This window comes from Triticum urartu, chromosome 3A, assembly GCF_056163025.1.
Source record: "Triticum urartu cultivar PI428250 chromosome 3A, HENAU_Tu73, whole genome shotgun sequence".
Taxonomy (NCBI): domain Eukaryota; kingdom Viridiplantae; phylum Streptophyta; class Magnoliopsida; order Poales; family Poaceae; genus Triticum; species Triticum urartu.
In genome coordinates this window covers 366,917,755-366,945,428 of record NC_141875.1, presented here as the reverse complement: position 1 = coordinate 366,945,428, position 27,674 = coordinate 366,917,755, and the positions used below count along the sequence as shown (strand labels likewise).

The 27,674-nt window shown below is 43.0% G+C and overlaps 1 protein-coding gene across 1 annotated transcript; it reads left to right on the top strand.

Annotated features, from left to right (window-relative positions):
• Positions 1–4,121: 4,121 nt before the first annotated feature.
• Positions 4,122–8,893, top strand: LOC147979728 (uncharacterized). Its single transcript, XM_087515324.1, has 2 exons — positions 4,122–5,178; positions 8,820–8,893. Exons 1-2 carry the CDS (start codon positions 4,122–4,124, stop codon positions 8,891–8,893), a joined length of 1,131 nt encoding a protein of 376 aa, XP_087371450.1.
• Positions 8,894–27,674: the final 18,781 nt, after the last annotated feature.

Sequence of the window (27,674 nt, the reverse complement as noted above, 5' to 3'; positions counted from 1 at the left end):
CGATTCTAATGCTCATGAGAATATGATGCTGCCTAAATTGGATACATTTGTTTTGCTTACAAATGAAGGGCCTAGCTTGGACAAGAAAGATGAACCTCGGAACAAGTTCAAGCATGGAGATGATAGCATGTGCAAGGGGGTCCAGAACGGAGTTACAAGTGATGATTTCAGGACTTTGAAGCCACCATAAGGAGTGCATGAAGCCTTGGACGGAATATACAAGATGCCACTTCATAATTTCGTCCAGAGGCTATTCTAGGTGCTGCGTCACCTTATTTTTGGGCCAGGCCCATGTAATTTCGAAGTACTTAAGTATAGGCTGTTTTTAGAGTCCGTATGTGTGGGGAAACAAGAGTTAGGGTTGGTTTCGGACCCCTCCACCAAGGGCCACGAAATTCCCCCTCTCTCCTCCATATATACAACCCTTAGGGCATCGTTTAGACTTTAGGTTTTGTTAAGATTAAAAGTTCGCCATAGCTGCAACTTCGCGTACTTCGTTTGTGTCCAACGACCAGACCAAGACGTCACAGAACCCCACCTTGATCAATAAAGCTTTCATCTTATATTCGCAATATCCAGATTGCAATCTCAGTTTCTTGCTTGTTCTTCGTTTGCTCGCAGGAAACATACCCTCGTGGTCAGGTTGATCGTGCTCCGGCGTGGTCAATAACCCCTCGGAAGTTGGTTTAGCGATTGCTAAGGCGCGACGTCTCGCACGTTCGTAGTCGGATCGTCAAGGTCGACTCCCACAGAAACGATTGCCACCATCTCATCGAAATATCGGGACACCTTTGCCTCTATCAAGTATCAGATTTTCAGGTTGCTCGGTGAGATTTTACAGTTTTTCGTAGTTTAGATCGAGTCTGTTCTTCATACCTACAGTCCATGAAAATGCCAAAAAATTTAGGGTTAGTTCATCATATCCGAACCAATCTGAGCCATTGCATAATCTTTTTAGGGTTTTGCATTGTTGAGTTTGCGGTTGCATCGTCGTGTCTAGTTGCTGGTCTTAGTGTCTAGTCCTTTAGAGTTTCGAGTTCTGTTCACAAGTAGTCACGCCGCCGCCGCATCATCATCATCACCGCTGCCATATACCACCATCGTCATCACCGCTGCCATATACCACCATCATCATCGCCGCTGCCATATACCACATATCCACCACCATCACGCCAATCCGAGTCCACCTGCAACATATATATGCCACCAGTCTGAGTTCCACCAGATTCATCGCCGCCATCAGTCCGAGTTCCACCAGATTCATCTCCGCCACCAGTCCTAGTCCGAGTCCAGTATTTTGTTACTCTGTTTTGGATTTCCAGATCACACGATACTCCGAGTCGTGACAAAGTAGGACTCCCGAACTTTCGTGCTTCCCGCAGAAGAAAAATAGTTCCAAACTCAAAAAAGAAATTCTGGCTAGGTAGTTTTTAGACCATTTGTAGACTTTTTTGAAAAAAAATTGTAGCGGAGCAAAAAAAAGAGGAAAAAAAGTGAAAAAAAATTCAGAGCGTGCTCCTCCCTTGTTTACGTGCAGCATCGTCATTTTGTTAGTGTTCTAGGCTCGCGTCTCTAGCACGGTCTAGCCTAGGACCAGCACAGTACCATCGTTGAGCGTTTATTCAACTTTGCATATCTGAATTGATTATTGCTGACCCTTTTTGCTACCATATTATAAGCCTTCCCAGCTCCACATACATCTACGTCGTGCGTTTAACTCTCCCTGGTAATCGCTCTATCCAAGCTTTGAGAGTTTTGACTACGACGGTTGCCGATCACTGCCTGCTGTTGGGTAAGAACTGGTAATAATTTGAGATTTGCTTGACGGATTTGTGACACTCCACCACTGCCATTTTCTAGTAGTCTGTAGGATCATATTCTTGTGTGTTTATATTGCTGCTAACCATGGCAGGATCACAACCCGACACGATTGACTGGGAGAACATGACGAACAAAGAGTTACATGATAAGTTTCAGCAAATGATGAGTGGACAGGTGGAAGATGTGCTAAACAGATTTGAAGAGGCCATGGAGAAGATAGATGGCATTGAGAAGGCGTTCGAAACAAAGCTCGATAACAAGTTTAATGAATTGCTCGTGCGTCTTCCACCGCCCGTTGCACCTGTCGCACCTCTACAACAACAACAACATCGTCTTCCAAATCAAGTGGGACGAGCACAACGCGTTCCCATTGAGCCTGGTCAAACTTCTGGTGCTGCTGTACCTACTGTTGGTGTTTCTGTCGCTCCTGCTGCTACTGCAGAGGTGGAGGACCATTACGAGGATGAGGTTGACCAAAATCAGAACTACGTGCAACCACCAGCACCACCACCACCTGGTCGTCCTCATGCATATCATCGCAATGGTAGGGCTGCACCACCACCTGAGGTACATGACCATCTTCCTAAACTAAAATTGAATATTCCACCATTTGAGGGTAGATATGTTCCTGATATATATCTTACTTGGGAGTTAGAAACTGAACAACAATTTACATGTTTATAATATCCTGAGGAGAGACGTGTTCCTGCTGCTGTTTGTGCTTTCACTAGCTTTGCATGTGTTTGGTGGTCTGAACATTGTAGATTATATCCTATTCCAACTACTTGGGCTGCTTTGAAAACTGCTATGCGTACTCGTTGGGTTCCACCATATTATCAACGTGAATTACTTCAAAAATTGCAGCGTTTCAGACAAGGAAAATTTTTTGTAGAAGAATATTATCAGGAATTACAAACTGGCATGATTAGATGTGGTATTGTTGAGGAGAATGAAGCTATGCTTGCACGTTTTATGGGTGGATTAAATAGAGAGATTCAGACCATTCTAGAGTATAAGGAGTATACTAATATCACTCGTTTATTCCATCTTTCTTGTAAAGCTGAACGTGAAGTGCAGGATCCACAGGCATTGGCGCGAACTAACTTTTCTGCAGGTCGATCTTCATCCTGGACACCACGTGCATCCTCTACTTCCACTCCACCAGCACCTCCATCAGGTGCCAGCTCCAGCCGTGATACAAGAAAGCATGCACAACCACCACTATCTGCCAAGAGCACACCTACCGGGCCTGCGCAGAGCTCTTCTTCTTCCATGGCATCAACAGGGCACACAAGTGATATTATTTGTCGTCGTTGTCGGATTTCAGGTTCCGGCAGACCCTTGAGGTTCGAACACTAGGGTGCGCGTGGAGATTTCACCTCCTACCTACCTGCACCCCTCCGCCATGCTAGGATCTAAACTATGGAAAGAACAACACAAGAGACACGGGGTTTATACTGGTTCGGGCCACCGTTGTGGTGTAATACCCTACTCCAGTGTGTGGTGTGGTGGATTGCCTCTTGGGCTGATGATGATGAACAATACAAGGAAGAACAGCCTCGCGAGGGTCTGTTCTTGGCCGGGGCGATGAACTGCTAGGAGGAGCTCAGTCACCTTTCTCTCTCTCTCTCTCTCTCTCTTTTTTCTTCTGTCCATCCGTCCCCTCTGCCCTGTGGGTGGCCAGCCCTATTTATAGAGGCTCTGGTCCTCTTCCCAAATATCGAGCGGGAAGGGAGCCAACAATGGCGGGCTAATTTGAAGGGGGACAGCTAGTATCAACTATCCTGACAAAAGTAGTCTTCGCCTGCGCAAAGCTCTGGTGATGACGCCGTCTTGGGCTCCACAGTGACCTCCGTCTCGTAGTCCTCCTGGTCTTGGTCTCGTTGCACCGAAATGGCAACCTTTGCCTGAAGCCTCGGTACTCCACGGCTGCGCTTGCCCCCTTTGCACCAAAGAGGAAGGGAAGACGCTGCGCAGGCTGGCACCCGCCTGGCGCCCTCAGTCGTCATGGCTTGCATCACGGGCACCTCGTGAGGTACCCCGCCTTGATCTCTCCACCTCCTCGTGAGCCAGCCTGACGAGGTCGTGCCTGAGGAAGCTCCGCGTCGTCCGCCCCGCGAGGCTTGGCCCCTCGCGAGGGTCTTGGGATTGTGTTGGTGAAGATGGGCCGCGCTGGGCCCCCCTTTGAGCCACGCCGCAGGCCGCAGGCAGGCAAGTCTGGGGACCCCCATTCCCAGAACACTGACAGTCGTTGTAATGGAAGAGGACATTTTGCGAGAGAATGCCAATCTCAGCGTGTGATGATTGCTACTGAGGATGGTGGGTATGAGTCCGCTAGTGACTATGATGAGGAGACTTTGGCTCTTATTACACATGAAGAACACGATGGAGAGGATTCTGATCATGAGACGCAATACATGGCTGCTGAAGATGCTGACAGGTATGAATGTTTAGTTGCTCAACGTGTTTTGAGTGTGCATGTTACACAAGCTGAGCAAAATCAGAGGCATAATTTGTTCCATACAAAGGGAGTTGTGAAGGAACGTTCTGTTCGTGTCATCATAGATGGAGGGTGCTGCAATAACTTGGCTAGCATGGAGATGGTGGAGAAGCTATCTCTCACCACAAAACCACATCCAGATCCTTACTGCATTCAATGGTTCAACAATAGCGACAAGGTTAAGGTAACACGTATTGTTCGTGTGCATTTTAGTATCTCTACATATGTTGATTATGTTGATTGTGATGTGGTACCTATGCAAGCATGTTACTTATTACTTGGTAGACCATGGCAATTTGATAAAAATTCTGTACACCATGGTAGAAACAATCAGTATACTCCAGTTCATAAGGATAAAAATATTACTTTGCTTCCTATGACTCCTGAATCCATTTTGAAAGATGATATTAATAGAGCTAATAAAGCAAAACAGGAGAAAAATAAGAGTGAAAATCAGATTGTGGCAAAAGAATTTGAGCAACAAATGAAACCTAATAATAAACCATCTAGTGTTGCTTCTGAAATTAAATTGAAAAGTGCATGTTTACTTGCCACAAAATCTGATATTGATGAGCTAGATTTCAGCAAATCTGTTTGCTATGCCTTTGTGTGCAAAGAGGCATTATTTTCATTCGAGGACGTGCCTTCCTCTTTGCCTCCTGCTGTCACTAACATTTTGCAGGAGTTCGTTGACGTCTTTCCACAAGACGTGCCACCGGGATTACCACCTATTCGAGGGATTGAGCATCAAATTGACTTAATTCCCGGTGCATCATTACCCAACCGTGCACCATACCGTACCAACCCAGAGGAGACGAAGGATATTATGCGTCAAGTACAAGAACTGCTCGACAAAGGTTATATACGCGAATCCCTTAGTCCTTGTGCTGTTCCTATCATTTTAGTGCCGAAAAAGGATGGTACGTCGCGTATGTGCGTTGATTGTAGATGCATTAATAATATTACTATTCGTTATCGTCATCCTATTCCTAGGCTAGATGATGTGCTTGATGAATTGAGTGGCTCTACAATATTCTCCAAAGTTAATTTGCGTAGTGGATACCATCAAATTCGTATGAAATTGGGAGATGAATGGAAAACAACATTTAAAACTAGGTTTGGATTATATGAGTGGTTAGTTATGCCTTTTGGGTTAACTAATGCACCTAGTAATTTCATGAGGTTAATGAACGAAGTTTTATGTGCTTTCATTGGACGATTTGTGGTAGTTTACTTTGATGACATATTGATTTATAGCAAATCTTTGGAGGAGCATTTGTGTAACACCCTCGATGCAACTATAGCTCCCACGTGTCGAGGCACGACTTAGAGACATAATCGCATTGAAGGCATATGTCGCAAGCTAGGCAATCTTCACAACATCCCATGTAATATAAATAATAATAAAGGGGAGATAACATAGTTGGCTGACACTCGCCATGTCAATCAAGTACATAAATAACATTACATCATCCAAACACTCATGGCCCGACTACGGCGCCAAAATAAAAGAGAACCCAACATGCGACACGGTCCCGTTCACCCCCAACTGGGCACCACTACTGATCATCGGGAAAGGAAACATAGTAACGTTGAGAGTCTTTGTCGAACTCCCACTTGAGCTCATACGCGTCTCCTGGAGCGGAATCATCAGGCCCTGCATCTGGTGTAATAGTAATCTGTGAGCCACAGGGACTCAGCAATCTCGCACCCTCGCGATCAAGACTATTTAAGCTTATAGGTAAGGCAAGGTAAATATATGTGGAGCTGCAGCAAGCGACTAGCAAGTATGGTGGCTAACTTATTCACAAAAGAGAGCGAGAAGAGGAGGCAAAGCGCGAGCGAGAAACTAGAGAGCAACCTGCGCAAACATTACTCCAACACCGTGTCCACTTCCCGGACTCCGCCGAGAAGAGGCCATCACTGTAACACACTCAGTTGATTCATTTTAATTAAATTAAGGTTCAAGTTATCTACAACCGGACATTAACAAATTCCCATCTGCCCATAACCGCGGGCACGGCTTTCGAAAGTTCAAATCCCTGCAGGGGAGTCCCAACTTAGCCCATGACAAGCTCTCACGGTCAACGAAGGAATAGACCTCCTCCCAAGACGTTCCGATCAGACTCGGTATCTCGGTTACTCAAGACACTTCGACAGGTTAAAACAAATCCAGCAACACTGCCCGAATGTGCCGACAAATCCCAATAGGAGCTGCACATATCTCTTTCTCAGGGCACACTCAGATGAACACTACGTACAACTAAAACCAACCCTCAAGTTGCCCCGAGGTGGCGCTGCAAGTGGCTCTATTTGGACCAACACTCAGAGGAGCACTGGCCCGGGGGGGTTAAAATAAGATGACCCTTGAGTCTGCAGAACCCAAGGGAAAGAAAAGGCTAGGTGGCGAATGGTAAGACCAATGTTGGGCATTGCTGGAAAATCTTTAATCAAGGCGAACTATCAAGGGGTTCCAATTATAACCCAACCGCGTAAGGAACGCAAAATCCGGGAACATAACACCGATATGACGGAAACTAGGGCGGCAAGAGTCGAACAAAACACTAGGCGAGAGGCCGAGCCTTCCACCCTTTACCAAGTATATAGATGCATTAAGATAACAAGATAATATAATGATATCCCATCAAGTAAAAAAAATGTTCCAACAAGGAACGGCCTCCAATCTTCACCTGCAACTAGCAACGCTATAAGAGGGGCTGAGCAAAGCGGTAACATAGCCAATCAACGGTTTGCTAGGACATGGTGGGTTAGAGGTTTGACATGGCTATTTGGGAGGCTTGAAAGCAAGTGGTAGGCATCGTAGCAATGGCATAGCAAAAGAGCGAGCAAACTAGTATAGCAAAGATAGTAGTGATTTCGAGGGCATGATCATCTTGCCTGCACAGTTGTCAGAGTTGACTGGATCCTCGAAAGCAAACTCAACGGGCTCCTCGTTAGCGAACTCGTCTCCCGGCTCTACCCAAACAAGACAAACAAGCAACAAGGATACAATCAACCACGTGCAAACTCAAACAACACGATGCAAAGATGATATGCTATGCGGATGCGATGCGGGATGTAAAATGCAAGATATGACAGGAAATGCATGAACCTGGCGTCAACTTGGAAATCCAAGTATGCCACTGGAAAGATGAGATGAAATCGCTTGGAAACGATATAAAGAACGCCGGAATCGGAGTTACGGTTTGGAAATGGCAAGCGATTCAAATATGACACCGGTCTGCGATTTACAGCAAGTAGGCATCTAAATGCAATGAGATGAACATGCTACACCAACCAAACATGACAAAAAAATACATGGCAGGGATGCATACAAGATGCTTAACAAAAGTCTAGCACTGAGCTACGGCCAATTCATCCATTAACAGGTTCAACCAAGCATGGCAAAAATGCAAATGACAAACAGATCTCAGACTTGGTGAAATTAACACTTGTCTGTAATTTCAGATCAGGTAGCCCTCTTCGGAGCAACAAAACTACATGCTACAGGACCTGAACATGGCAAAGTAAAGCATGGCATGGAGCTACTCAAAGAGCTTAACAAAAGTCCCTTAGTGACCTTGAGCCAAAAAGGACCAGAAAATACAATTGCAAGCATGTGAACATAGCAAAAACATAATCAGTTTTCAGACTGTGAAAACTGGCACATGCTGAAATATAACTCAAGTAGGCATGTTTACTAGCTCGATGCACTCACTAAGGTGCAAGTCATGGCAAGACAAGCATACATCCATCAAGAAGGCACAAAATGCAAGCTAGACATGGCAAGAACAATAGCATAGCATGCACGGATCAACTACAACATCACCGGCAAAATTGCAAACAAGTTGACAATCTGACAAGATTCACAAAGTAGCAAAAGTAGAGCTCGATTGACTCAAGCTAGGGTACTCCATAATTGCAAAAAAAGACATGGATGGATAGAGCACTACAAAATTAACAAAACTTCCTTACTTATCATCCTCAAAAGAGGCACGGATCACTAGAAAACAACAAGAACATATGGCATCATGAGATAAACAGCTCCAGGACTTAGTGAAATCACTAAGTCCCTGAAAACAGAATTAGCGAGTGCACTACTTTGCAAGCTTGCACAAGTCACCACACACATCCTAAAAATACATGGGTTGCACCTCTGGAAAAATGACAAAACCCTTAACAAAACACATGTAGAGCACCAGGGCATAGAATGCACACATTAATCATGGCAAAAATGACAAAAGTGCTAAACAGAGTAGCAGATCTGACAATTAACTTAAGTAGCCCTCTTCTAACAGCATTTCGGGCATCAAGATGAACTCAAATGAAAATGATGCAATGGAATGAAATGATGTACTCTCCGAGATGAACATTTTGATATGCTATATGCATGAATCGGAGCTACGGATGCAAAGTTACGGAGCCGTGAACATGAGCACTTGAACTGAAAATTTCGGGACTTAGAGAAAAAAACGACCTAGGGTTTCACTGTTCACAGATCTGGGATCCGGGCATGGATTACGAAGTTCGCCGGAATCCTCGGAGCTCGCCGGAGAGGACCGGCCGGAGTAGAAGGAGGAGGGGCCCGAGGTCCTACCGGGCCGGATCTCGCCGGATCCGGTCACCGGCGAGTCGGGGGAGGCGCGGCGACGCCGGAGGAGGCGGCGGAGCCGGGTCGGGAGGCGCGGCGCGGCGGCCGACGACGTGGTCCACGGCGGTGCGGCGGAGTGACGGCGGGCGGCGGAGGCGAGGCGCAGGCGGCGGGGTCGGGTGCGGGAGGCGCGGGCACGACGGGCGGCGGGGGCGAGCCGATGGGCTTCGGGGGCCCCGGCCGGGCCGAGCGGGCCGGCGGGACAGAGGCGGCGATGTGGGTGCGGTGCGGCCACGTGGCGGCACGCGATTCGCGGCGGCGGTGATGTCCGGCGCGTCCGGACACGTCCGGCGCGCGGAGAGACGAGGGGGGCTAGATTTAGGGTAGAATGATCCGAAAACGGAGGGGATCTATTTATAGCCATAGAGGGAGCTAGGAGAGTCCAAATGAGGTGCGGTTTTCGGCCACGCGATCGTGATCGAACGCTCTAGATGATGGAGAAGACTTAGGTGGGTTTTGGGCCAAATTGGAGGGGTGTTGGTCTGCAACACACACGAGGCCTTTTCGGTCCCTCGGTTAACCGTTGGAGTATCAAACGAAGTCCAAATGATATGAAACTTGACAGGCGGTCTACCGGTAGTAACCCAAGGCACCTTTTTCACCGACCGAGTATCTTTTCTTGGCTATGTTGTTACTCCATAGGGAATTGAAGTTGATAAAGCCAAGATTGAAGCTATTGAGAGTTGGCCGCAGCCCAAAACGGTCACACAAGTGAGGAGTTTCCTTGGCCTCGCTGGTTTCTATAGGCGTTTTGTGAGAGATTTCAGCACCATTGCTGCACCTCTCAACGAGCTTACAAAGAAGGATGTGCCTTTTGTTTGGGGTACCGCACAGGAAGAAGCCTTCACGGTATTGAAAGATAAGTTGACACATGCTCCTTTACTCCAACTTCCTGATTTCAATAAGACTTTTGAGCTTGAATGTGATGCTAGCGGAATTGGATTAGGTGGTGTGTTATTACAAGATGGCAAACCTGTTGCATACTTTTCTAAAAAATTGAGTGGGCCTAGTCTGAACTATTCTACTTATGATAAAGAATTATATGCTCTTGTTCGGACCTTAAAAACATGGCAACATTATTTATGGCCAAATGAATTTGTTATACATTCTGATCATGAATCTTTGAAACACATTAAAAGTCAAGCAAAACTGAACCGTAGACATGCTAAATGGGTTGAATTCATTGAGATTTTTCCTTATGTCTTTAAACACAAGAAGGGTAAAGAAAATATTATTGCTGATGCATTGTCTCGTCGTTATACTATGCTTTCACAACTTGACTTTAAAATTGTAACATCCCAAATTTTCAATTTGGAATGTTATACATTAGATCATCATGCATATCATATTTTATTTTGCTTTTGGTTTTGATCCTAGAAAATCCTAAGCAACTCAAGGACCCACGGAGAGAGTTGGGAATTTCGTTATTTACATATTTGAGTTTTCTTAAATTATGTAAACAGGATCATTTGATTTTATTTATTTTATCATCAATTATTTCTATTACAAAAATATGAGAGAGGTAATAAAATGACTTTCCCAAAATATAGAAATATTGAGGATTTAATAAAAAAATCAAATAAGTTTTATTTCGGAGTTTTTCGGTATTTTTATTTGAATTTAGGAAAAATGTGTGTTTTCCAAAGTTGTAGTTTGGACCCAGATAAATGTTCACTTTATCGGGCCTGATTTTAGGAACACGGCAAAATTTATTTCGTGATTTTTGGAGTCCGTTTACTATTTCTTTTTATTTTTCTTCCGAGCGGAATTATTAAAAAAACGCGGAACCGACTTTGGGCCGTATTCGGCCAGGACACCGCCGGCCGAGCCTTTATAAGGCGCCGCCCGAGAGCCCGAGAGAGCCCAGCCGCCAGCTGCCCTAACCCTAGCCGCCGCCTCCAGCCGCCGCCGCCACCGCCGCCGCCCCGCCGCCGACTCGCCGGAGCAGCGCGCCGCCCGAGGTTCGCCGCCGCCTTGTTTTCCGTGCCTAAAAAAATCTGTTCGTCGTTTTTCTTTTTCGTCGGATTTTTCGCAGTTATTTTCTGATCGCGATTTCTGATCCGATTTTCGTTTTAGTATAACTTTTCGCTCGTTTATCGGAATCAGGCGATTCAAGCGCCTGGAGTTTCATCTCGAAACCCTCTTTCCGAATAATCAACTTAAACATGTTTTTGCTACTGTAAAATTTGCCCTAGATCCAGATTACTAGAACGAAGTTGTTTTCTTTCGCCGTTTGACTTCTTTTGCTTCGTTCGATTTGATTCTTTTTGCAAACCAGGGTTCTTAAGTTGAACTTTCTGGTTAGATCTTCTATTTGAGTTTTACCTGTGCATTAGATGAGTACTTATTGTATGCTTGTTGTTTGTCTGCGATAGAATACCTGGAGTGCGCCGCCTATTACTTCGAATCTCTAGGTTTCGCGGATCATCAGCAAGGCAAGTAACACTTTGATCATACCTTTTTCTACAACCCAGTTTTATTGCATTAGATCAATCCTCACACATTGCATGATTAGGATCTAATTAAATTGTGGGATGGGAAGTAGATGAGGTAGTGCCTATTACCTGTTTATTATCAAACCTTTGGGAGTTACTTCTACGTTTGCTTATTATGCCATGCTATGCTAGTAGATGTGGATTGGGTGAGTGATATCCATGACAGATGTGAGATTGTTAATTAATGGTTTATCTAAGGTGGCAACCTAACACACATCTGGGTGGATTGAGGCACCTGGGGTTTCCAGGACTTGCCTGTTTTTCTTTTGGACCGCCACCCAGGCTCAAAGGGATCATGAGATTATTCATACTAGAAACTTCCGTGTGCAGCCACAAGCCATTATGGGCTCTGGCATAGTTGACCAAGTTGTGCGAACTCTTACAGTGGTAGACTAGCAGATGTAGGGGATGTAGGTGGTACGGTCTACCCGATCGTAAGGTGCTAGCGCTTCTGAAAGACTATGTCTCGGTCATCCGTCTTCTCAAACACCCTGTAGTGCGAGAAACCAAACGGAGGCGATCGAGTCTTGTGGGGAAAAGTGCGCAAACCTCTGTAGAGTGTAACAAACTAATCATGGTTAGCCGTGTCCCCGGTTATGGACATCTTGAGTATCTAGTACCTGGATTATCATGTGAATCTCAACATGTTACTCTAAATTAATTTTGTTGGGTTTTAATGATGTTATTTTAATTGGGATTGAGAATGCTGTCAACCATTCTCAATGTTTAACAACCACCATGATAGTAATTAAATTTATTCCTTTGAAGTAGGGAAAAATTGGCTTTACGCAAAAACTGTAACCATAGAGCTTTCCACCAGCCAAATATGCATATAGTATAGCTGTTGCATTCCATTATTCTCTATGTGTTACCTTGCCAGCATATTCCATGTGCTGACCCGTTTTCGGGCTGCAACTTTAATGTTGCAGACTTTTCAGACGACGATTAAGGAGTTTTTAGGTCGTGGTTCTATACTCAGTGATGCCGTTGGAGTTGATGGACTCACTTATCTTCCAAGCCTTCCGCTGTTATTGTTATTAGATGGCCTTAAGCCATATTTATTGTAATAAGTTCTCTTTTGGAGACTCTCGATGTAATAAGTGTGTGATTGCTACTCTGCTATAAATCCTTCGAGTACTGTGTGGTGTCAGCATTACTGATCCAGGGATGACACCGGAGCACAGAGATCAGACTGTTTGAGGTCTGGCCGCTACAGAGATGGTATCAAAGCACACGCTACTGTAGGACACGACCACTAAGATAAAGACATAGATCACTACTCACGCTCTTCTCTTCTGACTTCTCATCTTTTCTACTCTTTAGGATGGCGGATGCAAGGAACAAGTTCACACAACCAGATGAAGATACACCCTTTGGACGCCACTTGAAGGAAGTCACTAGATACCTGAACATAGGAGTACCAAGCTTCACGGGAACCTACAACGCCACTTTACCTGAAGAAGAGCGCTAGATGATTCAAGTTCAAGTTCCAGGAAGGACGTTCATGCCAGTCACTGAGCCCATAGAGTTTTCTTTTGATGCACCAACTTGGAGTCTAGGAAAGAGTATGGCAGCTCACATCGCCATGGGACGCATTGGAGAAGTCTACCGCAAGGATCTTAAGGATACTATCTACCAGATTTGTGGGCGCCGAGATGAACACTGGGAGATGATCAGCACCAGGAAAGATAGATCAATTGCAGCTTTTATTTAGGAGTTAAACCAGCACATTCGACGACAGGAGAATCAGATGTGCGCCGACATGATAGATCTGAAGAAGGCTAAGACTAGAATCAAGGAACTGGAGGAAGAACTCAAGGCTACACGCGAAGATTATGAAGAAGAAATTGAAGTATTGGTGGATAAGAATGCCAACCTAACTATGAAGCTAGGAATATTTATGGGAGGCCCTATGCCCATAGATGAAGACGAAGAACCCAAGGAGATTGGCCCGGAAGACTACATCATCATTGACGGCACCGACTCGGAACAAGATAGTAGCGATGATGACTATGTGGATGAAGCAGGAGCAGATATCATGGAGTCTACAACCGTAGAATATTTCTAGTAGACCACCTCATCAGTAGTAGTAGTCCACCATGTAAATATAGTAGTCCGAGCACTTTTGCGATAGCTAGATCGATTGTATGTCCTTGTTTGATTGATTGAAGTGAATTGTGTGCTTTTGCCTCATGTGCATATGGGTAGTGTTTTCTCTTTAGACCCCCTCTATTCTTATATCTCATCTTTTCTAAACCCTCAGATGCCACCGAGACGTGACCCCGGATTTGCCTTTCCGTCGGAGCCCACCCAGTTGATCCAGCAGCAGAACACCTTGATGCAGTTGCTAGTTCAGAATCAGAATCAAGGGAACAACAACAACAACCCACCACCACCACCTGTTGACCACTTAGCCCGTTTTCTTAGGCTAAATCCGCCGGTGTTTTCCAGTAGCACCGAGCCGATAGTAGCAGATGATTGGCTCCGCAAGATAGCTAGGGAGTTGACCACAGCAGGATACAAAGATGTGGAGAAGGTTAAGTTTGCCGCACATCAGTTAGAAGGACCCGCAGCATCCTAGTGGGAGAATTTCACAGCCACTTTCCCAGTCGACACTGTCACATGGGACCAGTTTCAGCAGGCTTTTCGTACTGCCCATGTTTCGGCAGGAGCAATGACCATGAAGAAGCGTGAGTTTCGTAACTTGCGCCAAGGAGGATGGACAGTTGGCCAGTATGTGGAGGAGTTCAATAAGCTAGCACGTTATGCCCCAGATGACATTGCTACGGATGCAGCTAAGCAGGAGAAATTCCTGAAAGGACTGAATGATGAGTTGAGTATGCAGTTGATGGTAGCCACCTTCAACAACTACCAGGAGTTGGTAGATCGTGCTCTTATGATTGAAGGGAAGCAGCAGCAAATTGAGAACCGCAAGAGAAAGTATGGACAAGGAAAGTATAATTCAGGAGCTCAGCAGAAGCCACGTTTTACCCCTAGACCGGGAGGACATTTTCAGCATACCCATGGAGTAGGTAGCTCGCACAATCACAATGGCACCAAGAATGGTAATGGAAATGGAGGAAGCAATGGCCATAACCGCAGCACCCCAACAACCCTAGCCAAGAAGGACTCGAGCCACATCACTTGCTATAAGTGTTCGAAGCCAAGACATTATGCAAATGAATGTCCTGAAGGCCAAAATGGCAATGGAAGTTCTGGGAAAAAGCCGAACCCTTTCAACAGGGGACAGGTGAACCACGTTAGTGTGGAGGAGGTTGAAGCTCAGCCCGATGCAGTAATAGGTAAGTTTTTGGTTAAGTCATTTACTGCACTCGTTCTTTTTGATACTGGTGCATCGCATTCATACATATCAAGGGGATTTGTGGATAAGTATAACCTACCAACCCAAGCCCTTAGGTCACCCATGTTAGTAACCTCGCCAGGAGCAGAGTATGTGGCAAGTCTATGGTGTGATCGGTTACCATTAAGGATTGGTAACTATGTTTTTCCCTCAGACCTAATAGTATTGGAATCTCAAGGATTGGATGTGATATTAGGCATGGATTGGTTATCAAAGTATGAAGGGAATATTGAGTGTGCTAGTAAGTCAATTTTGCTTACCACACCAGAAGGGAGAAGGATCAAGTATGTATCCCGGCATGTACCAAAGAGGACACAAGTAAATTGCCTAACAGGAGTTGTGCAGGAGGAAGTACCGATGGTAAAGGATTTTCCTGATGTATTTCCCGAAGAGTTGCCAGGCATGCCACCGGATAGAGACATTGAGTTTTGATTGAGCTATTGCTAGGCACTGGGCCAATATCAAAGAGACCATATAGGATGCCAGCAAAAGATTTGGTGGAAATTAAGAAGCAGATTAAGGAGTTACTGGATAAGGGATATATTCGCCCAAGTTCTTCGCCTTGGGGATCACTAGTACTTCTAGTAGAGAAGAAGGATGGATCGTTAAGAATGGTTGTTGATTATCGAGGATTGAACGAAGTAACAATCAAGAACAAGTACCCACTACCAATGATCAACAATCTGTTCGATCGGTTGCAAGGAGCTAAAGTGTTTTCCAAGATCGATTTGCGATCAGGATACCACCAGTTGAAGATTCGAGAACAGGATATACCTAAGACAGCTTTTACCACAAGATATGGACTATATGAGTATACCGTTATGTCATTTGGACTGACTAACGCACCTGCCTATTTTATGAACATGATGAACAAAGTGTTTATGGAGTTTTTTGGATAAGTTCGTCGTAGTGTTCATTGATGATATCCTAGTATATTCGAAGAATGAAGAGGAGCATAAGGAGCATTTGCGTTTGGTACTTGGAAAGCTCAGAGAACATCAATTATATGCCAAGTTCAGCAAATGTGAGTTTTGGTTGAAGGAAGTAGGATTCCTCGGACATGTTATATCTGGAGAAGGTATAGCAGTAGATCCCACTAAAGTTGATACCGTGACCAAGTGGGAAGCCCCAACTACAGGTGGAGAGATCCGGAGTTTTCTTGGACTCGCAGGATACTACCGTAGGTTTATTGAAAATTTCTCAAGGATTGCGAAGCCTATGACGGAGTTGCTGAAGAAGGATACTAAGTTCAAATGGACTGATGAGTGTAAGGCAAGTTTTCAGGAATTGAAGAAACGTTTGGTTACCTCACCAGTGTTGATTCTGCCAGATCAAACCAAGGATTATGAGGTGTATTGAGACGCTTCACGTCGAGGACTTGGAGCAGTGCTTATGCAGGAAGGGAGAGTTGTTTCGTATGCTTCACGACAACTGAAGCCTCATGAATTGAATTATGCTACGCATGATTTGGAGTTGGCAGCCGTAGTGCATGCATTGAAGACATGGAGGCATTTCCTCATTGGAAATCATTGTGAGGTGTACACGGATCATAAGAGTTTGAAGTACATTTTCACACAGAAGGAGTTGAACCTCAGACAAAGGAGATGGTTGGAGCTTATCAAAGATTATGATATGAAATTACATTACCATCCCGGAAAAGCTAATATAGTAGCTGATGCATTAAGCCGCAAGAGCCATGTCAATACGTTAATGACGGGAGAAATACCCAAGGAGTTAGCAGAAAATCTCCGTGAGCTATGTTTGGAGATAGTTCCGAGAGGCTATGTAGCAGCATTGGAAATTCAGTCAACTTTGATGGATAGAATCAGAGAAGCTCAGAAAACTGACAAAGAGATTGCCGCTATAAAGGAGAAACTGAGCAAGGGAAAAGCTAAAGGATTTCGTGAGGATGAGCACGACACCCTATGGTTTGAAGACCGTGTTTACGTGCCCAATAACCCGAAAATCAGGAAGTTGATTATGCAAGAGGCACATGATTCACCGTATTCGATTCACCCAGGAAATACCAAGATGTATTTGGATTTGAAGGATATTTTCTGGTGGACCGGAATGAAAAAGGATATTGCAAAGTATGTAGCAGTTTGTGACGTATGTCAGAGAGTAAAGGCAGAGCATCAGAAGCCAGCAGGATTGTTGCAACCATTGCCGATACCCGAATGGAAGTGGGATAAGCTAGGCATGGATTTTATCATGAGATTACCAAGGACTCGTTCAGGCTATGACTCGATTTGGGTCGTAGTTGATCGATTGACGAAGGTAGCTCATTTCATCGCAGTAAAGACCACCTACACCCGTGCTAAGTTGGCGAAGATATACATGACCAGGATCGTATGTTTGCATGGAGTTCCGAGGAGTATCGTATCAGACAGAGGAACCCAGTTTACCTCAAAGTTCTGGAAGCAGTTGCATGAGACTTTGGGTACTAGGCTAGAATTTAGTACATCTTATCATCCGCAGACAGATGGACAGACCGAGAGAGTCAATCAGATTTTGGAGGATATGCTGAGAGCTTGTGCGCTAGATTATGGATCTAGTTGGGATGATAATTTGCCATATGCAGAGTTCTCTTACAATAATAGCTATCAGACCAGTTTGAAGATGGCCCCTTTCGAAGCTTTGTACGGAAGGAGGTGCAGGAAACCGTTGCCATGGGACGAAGTTGGAGACCGCCAGTTGTTTGGACCAGATTTGATTAAGGAGTCTGAACAGAAGGTGAAGTTGATTCGCGATAGGCTCAAGGTAGCCTAGTCCAGGCAGAAGAGCTACGCAGATTCTAAACGCAAGGAGACAGTTTACAAAGTCAGAGATAGAGCTTATCTTCGAGTATCCCCACTTCGAGGGATTAAGCGCTTTGGAGTTAAGGGGAAGTTAGCACCACGATTTATAGGGCCATATCGAGTTTTGGAGCGTATGGGAGAAGTGGCTTACAAGTTGGAATTGCCAGAAGGATTAACAGGAGTTCATGATGTGTTTCACGTTTCTCAGTTGAAGAAGTGTCACACGGAGATGGCTGACATACCTTTGAGAGACACAGTGCCATTGGAAGCAATTCAGTTGGATAACAATTTGACCTATGAGGAGAAACCAGTCAAGATTCTTGAGTTTGCCAGCCGAGTTACTCGTAGCAAGGTTATCAAGTTTTGCAAAGTTCAGTGGAGCCACCACACGGAGGATGAAGCCACCTGGGAGCGAGAGGAAGATTTGCTCAAAGACCACCTTCACCTATTTTCTAGCCAACCCAAATCTCGAGGGCGAGATTCATCTTAAGGGGGGTAGGTTTGTAACATCCCAAATTTTCAATTTGGAATGTTATACATTAGATCATCATGCATATCATATTTTATTTTGCTTTTGGTTTTGATCCTAGAAAATCCTAAGCAACTCAAGGACCCACGGAGAGAGTTGGGGATTTCGTTATTTACATATTTGAGTTTTCTCAAATTATGTAAACAGGATCATTTGATTTTATTTATTTTATCATCAATTATTTCTATTACAAAAATATGAGAGAGGGAATAAAATGACTTTCCCAAAATATAGAAATATTGAGGATTTAATAAAAAATCAAATAAGTTTTATTTCGGAGTTTTTCGGTATTTTTATTTGAATTTAGGAAAAATGCGTGTTTTTCAAAGTTGTAGTTTGGGCCCAGATAAATGTTCACTTTATCGGGCCTGATTTTAGGAACCCGGCAAAATTTATTTCGTGATTTTTGGAGCCTGTTTAATATTTCTTTTTATTTTTCTTCCGAGCAGAATTATTTAAAAAAAACGCGGAACCGACTTTGGGCCATATTCGGCCAGGACACCGCCGGCCGAGCCTTTATAAGGCGCCGCCCGAGAGCCCGAGAGAGCCTAGCCGCCAGCTGCCCTAACCCTAGCCGCTGCCTCCAGCCACCGCCGCCGCCCCGCCGCCGACTCGCCGGAGCAGCGCGTCGCCCGAGGTTCGCCGCCGCCTTGTTTTCCGTGCCTAAAAAAATCTGTTCGTCATTTTTCTTTTTCATCGGATTTTTCGCAGTTATTTTCTGATCGCGATTTCTGATCCGATTTTTGTTTTAGTATAACTTTTCTCTCGTTTATCGGAATCAGGCGATTCAAGCGCCTGGAGTTTCGTCTCGAAACCCTCTTTCCGAATAATCAACTTAAACATGTTTTTGCTACTATAAAATTTGCCCTAGATCCAGATTACTAGAATAAAGTTGTTTTCTTTCGCCGTTTGACTTCTTTTACTTCGTTCGATTTGATTCTTTTTGCAAACCAGGGTTCTTAAGTTGAACTTTCTGGTTAGATCTTCTATTTGAGTTTTACCTTTGCATTAGATGAGTACTTATTGTATGCTTGTTGTTTGTCTGTGATAGAATACCCGGAGTGCGCCGCCTGTTACTTCGAATCTCTAGGTTTCGCGGATCATCAGCAAGGCAAGTAACACTTTGATCATACCTGTTTCTACAACCCAGTTTTATTGCATTAGATCAATCCTCACACATTGCATGATTAGGATCTAATTAAATTGTGGGATGGGAAGTAGATGAGGTAGTACCTATTATCTATTTATTATCAAACCTTTGGGAGTTACTTCTATGTTTGCTTATTATGCCATGCTATGCTAGTAGACGTGGATTGGGTGAGTGATATCCATGACAGATGTGAGATTGTTAATTAATGGTTTATCTAAGGTGGCAACCTAACACACATCTGGGTGGATTGAGGCACCTGGGGTTTCCAGGACTTGCCTGTTTTTCTTTTGGACCGCCACCCAGGCTCAAAGGGATCATGAGATTATTCATACTAGAAACTTCCGTGTGCAGCCACAAGCCATTATGGGCTCTGGCATAGTTGACCAAGTTGTGGGAACTCTTACAGTGGTAGACTAGCAGATGTAGGGGATGTAGGTGGTACGGTCTACCCGATCGTAAGGTGCTAGCGCTTCTGAAAGACTATGTCTCGGTCATCCGTCTTCTCAAACACCCTGTAGTGCGAGAAACCAAACGGAGGCAATCGAGTCTTGTGGGGAAAGGTGCGCAAACCTCTGCAGAGTGTAACAAACTAATCATGGTTAGCCGTGTCCCCGGTTATGGACATCTTGAGTATCTAGTACCTGGATTATCATGTGAATCTCAACATGTTACTCTAAATTAATTTTGTTGGGTTTTAATGATGTTATTTTAATTGGGATTGAGAATGCTGTCAACCATTCTCAATGTTTAACAACCACCATGATAGTAATTAAATTTATTCCTTTGAAGTAGGGAAAAATTGGCTTTATGCAAAAACTGTAACCATAGAGCTTTCCACCAGCCAAATATGCATATAGTATAGCTGTTGCATTCCATTATTCTCTATGTGTTACCTTGCCAGCATATTCCATGTGCTGACCCGTTTTCGGGCTGCAACGTTAATGTTGCAGACTTTTCAGACGATGATTAAGGAGTTTTTAGGTCGTGATTCTATACTCAGTGATGCTGTTGGATTTGATGGACTCACTTATCTTCCAAGCCTTCCGCTGTTATCGTTATTAGATGGCCTTAAGCCATATTTATTGTAGTAAGTTCTCTTTTGGAGACTCTCGATGTAATAAGTGTGTGATTGCTACTCTGCTATAAATCCTTCGAGTATTGTGTGGTGTCAGCATTACTGATCCAGGGATGACACCGGAGCACAGAGATCAGACTGTTTGAGGTCTGGTCGCTACAAAAATATTTGGTTTGGAGACCATCAAAGATCAATATGTGCATGATGCTGAATTTAAAGATGTATTGCAGAATTGTAAGGAATGGAGAACTTGGAACAAGTTCGTTCTTAACGATGGATTTGTGTTTCGTGCTAACAAGCTATGCATTCCAGCTAGCTCCGTTCGTCTTTTGTTGTTGCAGGAGGCACATGGAGGAAGGTTAATGGGACACTTTGGCGTCAAGAAGACGGAGGATATACTTGCTACACATTTCTTTTGGACAAAGATGAGACGGGATGTTGAGCGTTTTGTTGCTCGCTGCACTACATGTCAAAAAGCTAAGTCATGACTCAATCCTCATGGTTTATATATGCCTTTGCCTGTACCTAGTGTTCCTTGGGAGGATATATCTATGGACTTTGTTTTAGGTTTACCTCGAACAAAGAAGGGGAGGGATAGCATATTTGTTGTCGGGTTCTCAAAAATGGCACACTTTATACCATGTCATAAAAGCGATGATGCTGTTACTGTTGCTGATTTGTTCTTTCGTGAAATTATTCGCTTGCATGGTGTGCCAAATACTTTTTGTTTCAGATTGTGATACTAAATTTCTTAGCCACTTTTGGAGATGTTTATGGGCTAAGTTGGGGACTAAACTGCTTTTTAGTACTACTTGTCACCCCCAAACTGATGGACAAACTGAAGTAGTCAATAGAACATTGTCTACTATGCTTAGGGCTGTTTTGAAGAATAAAAAGAAAATGTGGGAAGAATGCTTGCCTCATATTGAATTTGCTTATAATCGTTCATTGCATTCTACTACTAAGATGTGCCCTTTTGAAATTGTGTATGGTTTCCTACCTCGTGCACCTATTGATTTGTTGCCTCTTCCATCTTCGGAGAAGGTTAATTTTGAAGCTAAAGAACGTGCTGATTTGATTTTAAAAATGCATGAGTTAACTAAGGAAAACATTGAGCGTATGAATGCCAAATATAAACTTGCTGGAGATAAGGGTAGAAAACATGTTGTGTTTGCACCTGGAGATCTTGTTTGGTTACATTTGCGTAAGGATAGATTTCCTAATTTGCGCAAATCAAAGCTAATGCCATGTGCTGATGGTCCTTTTAAGGTGTTAGAGAAAATAAATGATAATGCATATAAACTCGAGCTGCCTGCAGATTTTGGGGTTAGTCCCACTTTTAACATTGCAGATTTGAAGCCTTATTTGGGTGAGGACGATGAACTTTCGTCGAGGACGACTTCATTTCAAGAAGGGGAGGATGATGAGGACATCAATACCATTGTTACACCCACAGCCCCTACTGCTATAAATACTGGACCAATTACTAGAGCTCGCGCACGCCAATTGAATTATCAGGTACTTTCGTTTCTTGGTAACGATTCTAATGCTCATGAGAATATGATGCTGCCTAAATTGGATACATTTGTTTTGCTTACAAATGAAGGGCCTAGCTTAGACAAGAAAGATGAACCTTGGAACAAGTTCAAGCGTGGAGATGATAGCATGCGCAAGGGGATCCAGAACGGAGTTACAAGTGATGATTTCAGGACTTTGAAGCCACCATAAGGAGTGCATGAAGCCTTGGACAAAATATACAAGATGCCACTTCATAATTTCGTCCAGAGGCTATTCTAGGTGCTGCGTCACCTTATTTTTGGGCCAGGCCCATGTAATTTCGAAGTACTTAAGTATAGGCTGTTTTTAGAGTCCGTATGTGTGGGGAAACAAGAGTTAGGGTTGGTTTCGGACCCCTCCACCAAGGGCCACGAAACTCCCCCTCTCTCCTCCATATATACAACCCTTAGGGCATCGTTTAGACTTTGGGTTTTGTTTAGATTAAAAGTTCGCCATAGCTGCAACTTCGCGTACTTCGTTTGTGTCCAACGACCAGACCAAGACGTCACAGAACCCCACCTTGATCAATAAAGCTTTCATCTTATATTCACAATATACAGATTGCAATCTCAGTTTCTTGCTTGTTCTTCGTTTGCTCGCAGGAAACAGACCCTCGTGGTCAGGTTGATCGTGCTCCGACGTGGTCAATAACCCCTCGGAAGTTGGTTTAGCGATTGCTAAGGCGCGACGTCTCGCACGTTCGTAGTCGGATCGTCAAGGTCGACTCTCACAGAAACGATAGCCACCATCTCATCGAAACATCGGGACACCTTTGCCTCTATCACTCATGCAATATGATATAAACCCCATCTTTTTATCCTCGATGGCAACAATACAATACGTGCCTTGCTGCCCCTGCTGTCACTGAGAAAGGACACCGCAAGATTGAACCCAAACCTAAGCACTTATCCCATTGCAAGAAAGATCTATCTAGTAGGCCAAACCAAACTGATAATTCGAAGAGACTTGCAAAGATAACCAATCATACATAAAGGAATTCAGAGGATATTCAAATATTACTCATAGATAAACTTGATCATAAACCCACAATTCATCGGATCTCGACAAACACACCGCAAAAGAAAATTACATCGAATAGATCTCCAAGAAGACCGAGGAGAACTTTGTATTGAGATCTAAAGAGAGAGAAGAAGCCATCTAGCTAATAACTATGGACCCGAAGGTCTGAGGTAAACTACGCACACATCATCGGAGAGGCTATGGTGTTGACGTAGAAGCCCTCCGTGATCAATGCCCCCTCCAGCGGAGCGCCGGAAAAGGCCCCAAGATGGGATCTCACGGGTACAGAAGGTTGCAGCGGTGGAAATAGGGTTTTGGCTCTGTCCCTGATGTTTCTAGGGTATATGGGTATATGTAGTCGGAAGAAGTACGTCGGTGGAGCAACGAGGGGCCCACGAGGGTGGAGGGCGCGCCTGGGGGAGGTGGGCGCGCCCCCTGCCTTGTGCCTTCCTCGTTGATTGCTTTACGTAGACTCCAAGTCCTCTGGGTCACGTTTGTTCCAAAAATCATGTTCCCGAAGGTTTATTCCGTTTGGACTCCGGTTGCTATCCTTTTCCTTCGAAACACTGAAATAGGCAAAAAAACAGCAATTTGGGCTGGGCCTCCGGTTAATAGGTTAGTCCCAAAAATAATATAAAATTGTATAATAAAGCCCATTAAACATCCAAAACAGAATATAATATAGCATGGAACAATCAAAAATTATAGATACGTTGGAGACGTATCAAGCATCCCCAAGCTTAATTCCTGCTCATCCTCGAGTAGGTAAATGATAAAAACAGAATTTTTGATGTGGAATGCTACTCAGCATAATTTTCAATGTAATTCTCTATTTGTGGTATGAATATTCAGATCCGAAAGTTCAAGACAAAAGTTTAATATTGAAATAAAAATAATAATACTTCAAGCATACTAACTAAGCAATTATGTCTTCTCAAAATAACATGGCCAAAGAAAGTTATCCCTACAAAATCATATAGTCTGGCTATGCTCTATCTTCATCACACAAAATATTTAAATCATGCACAACCCCGATGACAAGCCAAGCAATTGTTTCATACTTTTAATGTTCTCAAACTTTTTCAATCTTCACGCAATACATGAGCGTGAGCCATGGACATAGCACTATATGTGGAATAGAATGATGGTTGTGGAGAAGACAAAAAAGGAGAAGATAGTCTCACATCAACTAGGCATATCAACGGGCTATGGAGATGCCCATCAATAGATATCAATGTGAGTGAGTAGGGATTGCCATGCAACGGATGCACTAGAGCTATAAGTATATGAAAGCTCAACAAAAGAAACTAAGTGGGTGTGCATCCAACTCGCTTGCTCATGAAGACCTAGGGCATTTTGAGGAAGCCCATCATTGGAATATACAATCCAAGTTCTATAATGCAAAAGTCCCACTAGTATATGAAAGTGATATCATAGGAGACTCTCTATCATGAACATCATGGTGCTACTTTGAAGCACAAGTGTGGAAAAAGGATAGTAACATTGTCCCTTCTCTCTTTTTCTCTCATTTTTTTGGGGCTTCTCCTTTTTTGATGGCCTTTCTCTTTTTTCGTTTAGAGTCTCATCCCGACTTGTGGGGGAATCATAGTCTCCATCATCCTTTCCTCACTTGGGACAATGCTCTAATAATGATGACCATCACACTTTATTTACTTACAACTCAAGAATTACAACTCAATACTTAGAACAAAATATGACTCTATGTGAATGCACCGGCGGTGTACCGGGATATGCAATGAATCAATAGTGACATGTATGAAAGAATTATGAATGATGGCTTTGCCACAAATACGATGTCAACTACATGATCACACAAAGCAATTATGACAATGATGAAGCGTGTCATAGTAAATGAAACGGTGGTAAGTTGCATGGCACTATATCTTGGAATGGCTATGGAAATTTCATGATAGGTAGGTATGGTGGCTGTTTTGAGGAAGGTATATGGTGGGTGTATGATACCAGCGAAAAGTGTGCGGTATTAGAGAGGCTAGCAATGGTGGAAGGATGAGAGTGTGTATAATCCATGGACTCAACATTAGTCATAAATAACTCATATACTTGTTGCAAAAATCTACAAGTTATCTAAGCAAAGTATTACGCGCATGCTCCTAGGGGGATAGATTGGTAGGAAAAGACCATCGCTCATCCCCGACCGCCACTCATAAGGAAGACAATCAATAAACAAATCATGCTCCGACTTCATCACATAACGGTTCACCATACGTGCATGCTATGGGAATCACAAACTTTAACACAAGTATTTATCAAATTCATAACCACTCAACTAGCATGACTCTAATATCACCATCTTCATATCTCAAAACAATTATCAAGCATCAAACTTCTCATAGTATTCAACACACTCATAAGAAAAAAATTACTAATCTTGGATGCCTATCACTTTAGGACTAATTTTTATGATTAAAGCAAATTGACATGCTGTTTTGTAGGACTCTCAAAATAATATAAGTGAAGCATGAAAGAACAATAGTTTCTATAAAACAAATCCACCACCGTGCTCTTAAAAGATATAAGTGAAGCACTAGAGCAAAAACTATATAGCTCAAAAGATATAAGTGAAGCACATAGAGTATTCTAATAAATTCTGAATCATGTGTGTGTCCCTCAAAAGGTGTGTACAGCAAGGATGATTGTGGTAAACTAAAAATCAAAGACTCAAATCATACAAGACGCTCCAAGCAAAACACATATCATGTGGTGAATAAAAATATAGCTCCAAGTAAAGTTACCGATGGATGAAGACGAAAGAGGGGATGCCTTCCGGGGCATCCACAAGCTTTGGATTTTTGGTGTCCTTAGATTACCTTGGGGTGCCATGGGAATCCCCCAGCTTAGGCTCTTGCCACTCCTTGTTCCATAATCCATCAAATCTTTTACCCAAAACTTGAAAACTTCACAACACAAAACTCAACAGAAAATCTCATGAGCTCCGTTAGCGAAAGAAAACAAAACACCACTCCAAGGTACTGTATTGAAATCATTATTCATTTATATTGGTGTTAAACCTACTTTATTCCAACTTCTCTATGGTTTATAAACTCTTTTACTAGCCATAGATTCATCAAAATAAGCAAACAACACACGAAAAACAGAATCTGTCAAAAGCAGAGCAGTCTGTAGTAATCTGTAACTAACGCAAACTTATGGAACCCCAAAAATTCTAAAATAAATATCTGGACGTGAGGAATTTATCTGTTAATCATCTACAAAAAGAATTAACTAAATATCACTCTCGAAATAAAAATGGCAGCAATTCTCGTGAGCGCTAAAGTTTCTGTTTTTTTACAGCAAGATCAAAAAGACTTTCCCCAAGTCTTCCCAACGGTTCTACTTGGCACAAACACTAATTAAACACAAAAACACAACAAAAACAGAGGCTATATAAATTATTTATTACTAAACAGTATCAAAAAGCAAGGAATAAAAATAAAATTGGGTTGCCTCCCAACAAGCGCTATCGTTTAACGCCCCTAGCTAGGCATAAAAGCAAGGATAGATCTAGGTATTGCCATCTTTGGTCCATAAGTGGCTCTAATAATAGATTCATATGGTAATTTAGTTTTATTTCTAGGGAAGTGTTTCATGCCTTTCCTTAATGGAAATTGGAATCTAATATTCCCTTCCTTCATATCAATAATTGCACCAATCGTTCTAAGGAAAGATCTACCAAGAATAATAGGACATGAAGGATTGCAATCTATGTCAAGAATGATGAAATCTACAGGCACATAGTTCCTATTTGCAACAATAAGAACATCATTAATTTTTCCCATATGTTTCTTAATAGTGGAACCCGCAAGGTGCAAGTTTAAAGAACAATCATCAAATTCACGGAATCCTAGCAAATCACATAAAGTTTTCGGAATTGTGGAAACACTAGCACCCAAATCACACAAAGCATAGCATTCATGATCTTTAATTTTAATTTTAATAGTAGGTTCCCACTCATCATAAAGTTTTCTAGGGATAGAAACTTCCAACTCAAGTTTTTCTTCATAAGATTCCATCAAAGCATCAACGATATGTTTAGTAAAAGCTTTATTTTGACTATAAGCATGAGGAGAATTTAGCACGGATTGCAACAAGGAAATACAATCTATCAAAGAGCAATTATCATAATTAAATTCCTTGAAATCCAAAATAGTGGGTTCATTGATATCTGAAGTTTTGACCTCTTCAATCCCACTTTTACCAATTTTTGCATCAAGATCTAAAAACTCCGAATTTTTGGAACACCTTCTAGGTAAAGGTGGCTCATCTTCAGTCCCATCATTATCAAGATTCATATTGCAAAACAAAGATTTAATAGGATACACATCAATAACTTTTAGATCTTCATCTTTATTTTCATAGAAACTAGAAGAACACGCTTTCACAAAGCAATCTTTCTTAGCACGCATCCTAGAGGTTCTTTCTTTGCACTCATCAATGGAAATTCTCATGGCTTTGGGAGACTCATTGATATCATGCTTAGGTGGAATAGATCTAAGTTTCAAAGAATCAACATCAAGAGAAATTCTATCAACTTTCCTAGCCAATTCATCAACCTTAAGCAATTTTTCTTCAAGCAAAGCATTGAAATTCTTTTGCGAATTCATAAACTCCTTAACACTAGTCTCAAATTCAGAGGGCATCTTATTAAAATTTCCATAAGAATTGTTGTCGGAATTAC